This window comes from Lycium ferocissimum, chromosome 6 (assembly GCF_029784015.1).
Source record: "Lycium ferocissimum isolate CSIRO_LF1 chromosome 6, AGI_CSIRO_Lferr_CH_V1, whole genome shotgun sequence".
NCBI classification, from domain to species: domain Eukaryota; kingdom Viridiplantae; phylum Streptophyta; class Magnoliopsida; order Solanales; family Solanaceae; genus Lycium; species Lycium ferocissimum.
In genome coordinates this window covers 70540009-70550392 of record NC_081347.1, presented here as the reverse complement: position 1 = coordinate 70550392, position 10384 = coordinate 70540009, and the positions used below count along the sequence as shown (strand labels likewise).

Sequence of the window (10384 nt, the reverse complement as noted above, 5' to 3'; positions counted from 1 at the left end):
ATACACCATTTATAACACATAAAACATAATTAAATCTCACCTTTCTTCTTCAACTCCACAAATAGGCTAGGGTTTGCAATTGACACAACGAATGGTTGGATGACCCGAACAACACTTTCACGTTACTTAGGGACCTCAAATTAGTGGATTTGCATCAACGAAATAATTTTGGGATGGCTCAAATTGAACTTCAATTTTTAAGGTTCTTGGCCGAGAGCCTCTTTTTTTTGGTCTTCAACTTCTTGATTTTTTTCTAAGTGTTGGAATGAGGTTAGATGACTTAGGAGTCATCTTTTAAGCTTACACAAGAGGGCCGCACGTATGTATTCATGGCCCACACTCATGTGTGGAGCAATTAAAATTGAACACAAAACGGGGCGGGAGCCATCTCCCACTCACACGGCCAACATGGCTATTTTTGCATGATTTGCAACTTCCAATAATATCACTTTTGGTCCCAAATTTTCCTAAATGTTCCATGGCAACAAATTCATGAACAAATTATATCTCAAAACAAAATCAAAGGTCGAAAGTCCCGACTTTGCATCCCGGAATGGTTTTGGCCCTAACTTACCATAGTTAAACCGGATTGTCCCAATGTACGAAATACGGGATATAACAAAGTTGTTGGAACATACGAGGGAATTATTCCAATATATTACACACTTGTTGCAACATATGCCCATTTAAATTGTAAAAATTCATTATTTGTTTACTTTGAATGATGCACAAATCAATTGAAAGTGTTTTTGTTTCTGTGTGTAGATAAAATGTCTCCACGAAAAAGAAAAGAGGAGGAATCATCTACAGTTAGTAAAAGAGTCAAGGGGGCATCATTAGATGATCTTGTACAAACAGATAAATATTTTTTCTGAACAAATTGCTGAACAGGAAACCTCTCAAGCAGGAGTTTCGGCCAAGAAAATAAAGAAGATCAAGAAGAAGAAGAAGAAGAAGAAGAAGAAGAAGAAGAAAACAATGATGAAAATGAAGAAGAAGAAGAAGAAGAAGAAGAAGAAGAAGAAGAAGAAGAAGAAGAAGAAGAAGAAGAAGAAGAAGAAGAAAAAGAAGAAGAACATGATAAAAATAGTGATGACAATGAAGAATATGAAGAAGATGAAGAAGAAAATGAAGAGGATAAAAATGCTTCTTTTGAAAGATCGATGGCCAAACAAGTTTTACTTCTATTAGGACGATATTGATGGACCTTCCATTGATGAAATTGTCAAAACTTTCGGTATTGAGTGATTCCGTGTGCACATGCCGATGGATAAACTAGGTGATTTGAATAGTGATCTTGTTGTAAAATCAGTCATGGGCAAGCCCTTTGATTACTTTAGGAAGATACTTCAAGATAAGGACTTGGAGGATATCTTCAAAGCCAAATGTTTTGGATGTATCTAGATTTGCCTGAGAACAACAATGCAAGGTTTCAAATGACCATTGTGTATGGTCTTCTCAAATGAAGAATTATTTGTAGCAAAACTGATGAGATATGGATAAACTAATACCACATGCCAGTTTTTTTTGGCATCAAAAAGTTTGCATAATCACCGAACTGAGGTGTCATGCTCCTTCTCAGCCTCTTCCTATAGTTACATTTAAGAAGGGAGCCAAGACACCCAAGGCAGCAAGAAAGGCAAGAAAATCAAAGCCAATGTTGATGATGATTTGGATTTAGTGGATGTTGTTGGAAAGAGCTATAAAGTAGAGAATTTGCTAGAAGACTTGAAGTCAAAAACTATGTTAAGAAAGCACAAGGAGTCATTGTGCTTAGTTTGGTTTGTGCATTCTATTCTTTGGGCAAAGGATGTAAAGAATAATATACAAATTGGTTTGATTAAACTCTCGGAGGATCATGAGGCATTCCATAACTATCCATGGGGTCACAAAAATTTTAAGTTGACTGTTGAATATTTGTCGAAAGCTTTGAACCCTAATTTGAAGACTTCCAACATCTATGGCTTCCTTAGGCCTTCATGGTAAAATTTCTTTCTTCAATGTTTTATCTTTTTAATTCTTTTCCTTCATTGATTATTCTGATTTTTGGTGGCATAATTTTTCTAGACTTGGGCATTTGAAGCCATTCCTCACTTTCGGAATCAAGTTAGAGACTACTCGGAAGAAGTTTGTTTTCCAAGGATCCTCAGATAGTTGACTGCCAAGAATAGCAACATAAAATGAATCTTGATCCTTTTAACCCTCCCACCCCCAAGGAAGCAGTAAATCAGAATCTATTGGAAAATATCTCTGAAAAGTTTTATAACAAGTAACTACTTATTGCAACAGATACATTTCTTTGCTGCAACAACCTCAAAATATGTTGGAAAAATCAAAACAATTGCTGAGGAAGCTACATTAACTGTTCTGATATTTTTCAACAGATAGTGAATATGTTGCAACAACTCCTAAGATGTTAGAACAACTGACTCAATTGTTGCAACAGGTTCACAATCTGTTGAAAAATATCAGAACAATTGCGAGTAGCCATAAAGAATCGTTTTGGTTTTTTCAATAAATAAGAATATATTCTGAACAACTGACAAGGTTGTTGGAATATATGTGGGGGTTGTTGCAACAGATTACACATTTGTTGGAAAATATTGAATAAGTTTGACTCCTACTACAACAGATCAAGTTATTTGTTAAATTGTCAACCTATTACAACATCTTGTAAATTCTTCTAACCATTTGAATATATCTGTTTGTTTGTTGTAGGTTGTGCACCCACGACTTATCCCGACGAAACGAGAGTTGCACATGCCATGTCTTGTTAGTTTAGGACTTGGGGAATCTGTGCCTGATGAATTGATTGATCAGATAAGAGAAGAATTGACTGGAGCCACAACCATCATAAAGGCTGGTGTTGTTGATGGTGGTGATGGTGATGTTAATGTTGATGTTGGTGCTAGTGTTAGTGATGTTGTTGGTGATGGTGTTGATATTGATACTGTTGTTGATGTTGCAAGACAAGCTGTGGAAGGTTGAACTTGTTGCAGCAAGGTACTTAGTTGTTCCAACAAGTTAACTATCTGTTGCAGCAAGTTAACTATATGTTGCAACAAGTTAACTACCTGTTGCAGCAAGTGATTGAATCTTTTGATACTTTTACTGCAGTATGTAGATGAAATCTTATTGCTGATGTGTATGAGGCAACTCAATTTTCCTGAGCACTATGATTCCTTTGATAGAGTCATGGACCTCAGCTTCTACCATCACATTCGCAACAGTACTTAGAGTTAGCCGATGAGGCTACACGTGTGGGTGTTGTGCCCTATAAGCAAAGACTTGCTCTCTTTAGTAGGACGATAATGGTCTCGTTTATCCTAGATTTAGTGTACCCTACCGGTGGCTTCGAGTGGATTGGTGCCAAAAGGATCATATCTGTCATGAATATTAATGACAACCATTTTGTCACTATTGAGATCATCATTAAGGAGGGTATCATAAATGTTTATGATTGCAACATCCCATGTAATGAAGATAGTGTTTTCTTCTGCCACATGCAGCCGATATTGGATTTGTTCCCCAAGTTGTTAAAGCAGAGACATGTTCTCACACTTGCCTGAAAAGTTGCTGAATGAATCATGGGAGTTTGATCGAAAGAAGGATATCCCCCGCAATGAGACCAATAAGGCATGTGCTTCCTGGTCACTTGCTTTTGTTGACGCTTTACTTACCCGCACAAATATGACCAAGCCCGATACATTATTGAGTGACAATACTGTGGAGAGAATGCAATTGAGGTGGGCTTATGGAATTAATTATAAGGTGTTGGAGCCCTAATGTGGGGACAAGAAATTTCTCTTATGTTTTGCTTTAAACAATTTATCTTATGTTTGCTTGCATTTGAATTATGGTGGATGAACACAATTTGTAATTTTGTTAAATATATATTCTATGCTCGGTACCCTTATATATTGTTTAAGTTGTTTTAGTAGTTTTACGCAAGTCACAAACATGTTGGAACAAATACCTAATCTGGTGGTAAAAATAAAACAACTGGTGCAAATGTTGCCATAGATGTGACAAAATTTATTGCAACATATTCATTATCTCGTTGCAACGAATTCCCATATGTTGGATAAAACTAGAGTTGATATTAGAATTTAACGCAAAGCATATGTGATATGTTGCAACTGATGCGTAATATGTTGCAACAGATAACTCTGTTGCAAGTAATCCAGTAGCTGCAGAAAATGTTGCAACAAGTAAAGAATCGGTTGGAACATATGAATTTGTTGTAAATAATCCAACAGCTGCTGAAAATGTTGCAACAAGTAAGGAATCTGTTAGAACATATGGATCTTCTGTTGCAACAATGTACTTAGTTGTTGCAACAATGTACTTGCATTGTGACCGCATTGTGACTTAAGTATTCCATTGTTTATCACTAAATATGATTGATTTCCATTGTTTATGGCTAAATATGGGTGAATCAAGTAGTTCACATCAATTCACTCTAATGATCACTCCATTTAGTGCGTAGTGGACTTAGTTGATCATTTATCCCGACTCAAAACATCATCAAATTAACAAAACATCATCAAATTAATTAAGTATATATATTGGTCACTAAATATGGTTGATTTCCTTTGTTTGTCACTAAATATGGGTGAATCAAATAGTTCACATCAATTCACTCTAATGATCACTCCATTTAGTACGTAGTGGACTTAGTTGATCATCTATCCTGACTCAAAACACCTCAAATTAATTAAGTATATATATTGGTCACTAAATATGGTTGACTTCCTTTGTTTGTCACTAAATATGGGTGAATCAAGTAGTTGATCACTAAATATGGGTGAATCAAGTAGTATCTGTTGCACCATGTGCGATATCTGTTGCAACAACTGTAGTATCTGTTGCGGCAAGTATAGTATCTGTTGCAATAACTGTAATATATGTTGTAGCAAGGGTAGTATCTATTGCAGCAAGTGAGTAAGTTGTTGAATTAGTCCTTACTCTTGTTGGATAAAACACAAGTTGTAACAGATAACTTAGTTGAAAAAACCCTAATATGTAACTTAGTTGCTGCAACAGATTTGATACTTTTTTAAAACTCCCATTTTTTGTAATATGCTCAACAACTTAACAAGGCCCGTCAGTGTTGGATAAAATGCAACAAGTTACTACTTGCTGCAACAAGTCTTGTTACTTGTTGATAAAACCCAACAACAGAGCTGTTGCAACAGATTCATTACTTGTTGGAAACTGTTCAACAATTTATTAGCAAAGAATACACACATTTGTGATTTGAACAAGATCAACATATCGTAAACATATAAACTAAGTTCACAAACACCAAGAACATAAATTACCATACTAAGAAAGAATAACATTAAAATGTCATAAAGTTCCAACAGATAACTATTATTACACCATAATGCAATTTACAACTATGGAGCATTTAGGCTTGGACATGTTGTTTTTTCGTGGCCAGCTGTTTTGCATAAGGAGTATTTAATTTTCCTCATTGGAAATGATTCCTTGATTCCACGCCTCCTCTTTGTTCGCCTTCTTCCGGGTTTGGTTGGATCAACATATGGAGGAGGTATCTCTCTCTCTAAAATCTCCAAAGGAACTTCCCAAGATTCTTCAGAAGGCACAAGACAAATTTCCTCACAATATGCAATTATGTAATTCTCATTATAATATGGAGATGAGTACTCATAAATCCGCCTTCCAAAATAGTCATCGTATTGGGCTCGGCGACCGCCATTGCATGTGGACAAGGTATTTTATCCGAGTCAAAAACTCTACAAGTACAAGATTTACTTTGCGGATCGACGATGCATGCACTACCCGTGACCGATGACGCTAACTTGTAGTTGCCAATTTGATGGGCCATAACTTGTTCCCCAGTTGACAAATTTTAATTTTTTTTTTGACTAAAGGAACAAAGATGTTTGGTGAGTCGATGAACTCCATACACCTCTCATGAAATTTTTACGCAAACCTCCTACATTTTATGGCATCAAATAAAGCGATGAATGGGAAATTCTCTTTCAACATTGAACATTGAGTTCATAGGCACTCGGCAATGTTTGACGTCATAAGATTATACCTGTGAAAATAAACAATAACGTATTTCATTAACGTACAAACGATTATAGCTATTGGAAAATATCAAACAGTTGCTTAAATATGTTGCAACAACTAAGTGACATGTTAGAACAAGTGAGTTAGTTGTTCCAACTAACTTACATGTTGCAACTTGTTGGAAACGACTTGTTGGAAACGAACGGTTATTGCATCTGGGTCGTAACAAAATGCAACAACTAAGTGAGTTGTTGGAACAAGTTACTAACTTGTTGCAACAAGTGAGTTAATTGTTCCAACAGATGTGTTACTTGTTGGAAACAACTTCAGTTATTGCATCTTTGTGTCATAACAAAATGCAACAACTAAGTGAGTTGTTGGAACAACTAACTTACCTGTTGCAACAAGTAATTTAGTTGTTCCAACTGATGTGTTACTTGTTGGAAACAACTTCAGTTATTCCATCTGTGTCATAACAAAATGCAACAACTAAGTGAGTTTTTGGAATAAGTTACTAACTTGTTTCAACAAGTTAGAAAGCATTCAACAGACATTATGTTACTTGTTGAAACAAGCTTCAATTATTGTATACGTGTCATAACAAAGCGCTAGTGACTAAGTGAGTTGTTGGAACAACTAACTTACTTGTTGCAATAAGTAATTTAGTTATCCCAAAACGATGTGTTACTTGTTGGAAACTGACTTAGGTTATTGTCCATGTGTCATAACAAAATGCAACAACTAAGTAAGTTATTAGAACAAGTTACTAATTTGTTGCAACAAGTGAGTTAGTTGCTTCGACGGATATGTTACTTGTTGGAAACGAAATGTATGAATACCTATTTCCGGGAAGAATACTGCTTTCTATCTACAGGAATCCAACACGTTTAAGATGTTCGGCGGCCCATGAGACAGTATTTCTGATTTGATTGAAATGGTCATTGAACTTATCTTTATTGTACGATTTTGCTGCTTTATAAAACAAAGATATGACCTTCGTATTGTGAAAGCTGGTTTGGAGATTTTCCCCAAGGTGCCTCACGCAACAACCATAATGAGATAAAGGGAAGACAATTGAAACCGCCTTTTTGATACTTGTATGCCTATCAGAAATTATGTACAACTCTGTGGTATCATCTACAAAGCTTCTCATTTGTTCAAAAAAAATATTTGTATGAGGCATCACACTCCTTATCCACTACACAAAATGCCACAGGAAAAACACAATTCTCCGTATCTTGTGCCACGGCTGACAACAACACTCCTTCGTACTTGCTCTTGAAGAATGTCCCATCGACAGCTATGACTTTTCTCATTTGTGCATCCAAGCCTTGTAGGCTACAAAAAAGTACTTGAACTTCCCATTATCATCAACCTTCAATGCTGTCTTACTTCTTGAATTTATGGAACGAATCATATATTAGTATGCATCAAGTACCGCATACCCGTGCTCATGTGTCCCCCTTGTCAATGCCTTTGCAATCTCCAATTCCTTCCAATAACTTAGCTTACAACCCAATTCTGTACGGAATGATTGGATCATATCTTTTGTAGATGGGCATTTACCTTTGGGAAACCTATCTTTGAATATTCACCAATGACTCTCGCTGTGGCGTATGGATTATGGCTAGTAATATGCTCAGAACCACATGTGTGATACTTTACGTAGGTTGTAATACAAAATGTCGAACTTAAAAGCTTCATAGCCTCGGCACCACTTGCATCTAGGATGTACACATCTAAAGCAATACACGATGCAAATTAATCACCTTCTTGAGTGTAAAATCTTTCTTCACGCAAGCAAGTTTCAACCTATTTGCTAGTTGTTCCTTGTTCTTGAATGACATTCCTTTATAAAAATTTGTTTCATCATCTTGAACATGGCTTCACTATGAGGATTGTGTAGCACACGGTGTATTGCTCACAACTTCGGGTTTAGGAATCGACTCACCCCCACTTTCATTATTTGGAATATCATATCCATATCCACCACCATTTAATTTATCATTTAACACATCTTGTTGGCCTTGACCTAAATTATGGTTCTCTCCGGGCTTCCAACCACGTATACCCTTAAAATGGGCCTAGCTACATCATTGTTCAAATTGTACGCAAACGACCTCGACCGGTTATCTTAAAAGGCAAGACCACTGCGTTTTCAAAAGAGCTATGCGTGTTAGTGATGGCAAGATCTTTCGGTTTACAGTTAATTTACAATGGTGATGATTAAGTTCACAAAATCATCAAACCCGCATCTCTTTTGGACGAAATATCACTATCGTCTCTAACATGTGATTACCCTTCCATCGCCAAATATATCAATTGTTCTTCTCGATCCATTCACGATGGCAATCAACACCTATTGTTATTGAGTCCCCCATTAATGGTACCTGAATATATTTTGTTTTTTAAAAAAGAGTCATGATAGTATAGTAACAAAATGCAATAACTTGATGACTTATTGGAATAGATGAATCAGGTGTTACAACAGGTGGATACTAGCTAATCTGTTGGAGTCAGCTTCAATTTTTTAGAGTTACGTTTCATCCAAAGGCAGTTGAAGATGTCAACAGTTAGTGAGTTGTTGCAACAAGTATAGTACTTGTTGCAACATGTAATCCGCTTGTTGATTAACTAATCTTTATTGGAGTCAGGCTTTTTTGGGTCGATTTTTTTGGTTTTGTCATTTGGCTGAATCAACTAACAGATCGATTGAGTTGTTGCAACAAGTAAACTACTTGTTGCAATAGGTACTACACTACTCGCAACAACTCGCAAATCTATTGCAACTTATTCATACGACGTATTTAGCAACAATTAGTATAGAGGTTGCAACAACTACATAATCTGTTGTAATTGTGGCTTAACTACAATAGTTGTCGCATAAACTACAACAATTTATTCTAAAATTACGCTTGTTGCAAAAATTTAGAGCTCTTATCTGCGACTTTAGCACTTGTTAACGCAACAAGTACAATTGCTACTATAAATTGTTGGAAAATCGGCAAAAAACCCGGATAAATAATTGAAACAAAACAACAATATTTTACTTACCAAATGAGCGGAAATCATTATGAAGTAATGCCCAGCCAAAAAATTGCAAAATCTAGTGGTTTCGTTTTTTTTCTTTGCTCAGCAAATTCTTCAAAATGGCGCAGCAATGGAAAAAGAAGAAGCAGAGGAAGCAATAATACTTATGAAGTAATGCCCAGGTAGACATGAACGAAATCCAGCCACAAAATTGTAAAATACGTGGTTTCATTTTTTCTTTTGTACTTCTTTTTATTAACGAGACCTAAATTTTTTATTGGACCAGTCTTCAAGTGTATCTTTCAACTCTTCAAAAGTAAATTTGTTTTACTGTATGCAAATAGACTAAGCCAAAATACTTCCTCCGTTTTAAATAAATAGTATTTTCGGCTTTTTAATCTGTTTCAAATTAACTGGTGCTTTGGGATTTTAAGACGAAATTGATTTTATTCTTCTAAAATTACTGTTATTTATATAATTAAGAATCATTAGTATTTTTTTTAGGCATTTAGTTAAGAATAAGTTAATAAAAACACTCTTAATTTTCTAGGAGTGAGCACTTTCTTAAGGAGTGTGCATAAGCTTAAAAAAAAATCACTTATTATGAAACGGAGGAAGTAGGTTTTGAATATTTTTGTATGTTTGAGTAAAATAAAAAAAATATTTTAATCACTTGATTTTAAGCTAAAATAACAAAAATAAGTCAAATAGGATTCCAAACTAATCCTAGTTATTTAACCCATCCGCTCCTAATTCCTAACTAGTCCTAGTTATAAACCAATCCAAACAGAGCTCCAAATTCCTCTGGCGACTTCAATCTCTTGGAATTGACCATGTGCAGTTTTTTGAATAACTACAAGTTGATTTTTGTTTGTCCCGCCAAAATATATGTTACCAAAACATCTATTCAATTTTTGGTCGTATTTTGTTCATGTGAACGACTTTTAACTTGGGAAAAGGGTCAAAAATATTTCTCCACTTTGAAAAAGGTTAAAAATATCTCAAACTTATTTTGGGTAAAATACCTCTAGCATCCTTAAAGTTTTCAAATATACCCTTGTCTTGATGGAAATTATCCCCAAAATAACTTGAGTTATTTTTAAACCCGCTCCATCATTTAAACCCGACCTAAGTAAATAATAACTTGTAAGATCCCCTTATTCTCCCAATTCTGAACTTTAAACTTACATATTAGGGAATAAGGGGATCTTATGGGTTATTATTTTTTGAAAAAGGGTTTAAAAAGATGGGGGCGGGTTTAAAAAAATTAAATTTCGGATTTTTTTGAAAATTTGGGGGAAAGGGTATT

The 10384-nt window shown here is 35.3% G+C and overlaps 1 protein-coding gene across 1 annotated transcript in view; it reads left to right on the top strand.

Annotated features, from left to right (window-relative positions):
- The first annotated feature begins 1260 nt into the window (after window positions 1-1260).
- The window catches only part of LOC132061605 (uncharacterized), a 10628-nt gene continuing 1504 nt past the window's right edge, over window positions 1261-10384 (top strand). Inside the window, exons 1-5 of the mRNA XM_059454380.1 lie at window positions 1261-1396; window positions 2385-2446; window positions 2719-2983; window positions 4164-4355; window positions 4821-4940. Coding sequence (XP_059310363.1) covers window positions 1261-1396; window positions 2385-2446; window positions 2719-2983; window positions 4164-4355; window positions 4821-4940 — 775 coding nt within the window. The remainder of the gene's footprint in view (window positions 1397-2384; window positions 2447-2718; window positions 2984-4163; window positions 4356-4820; window positions 4941-10384) is intronic.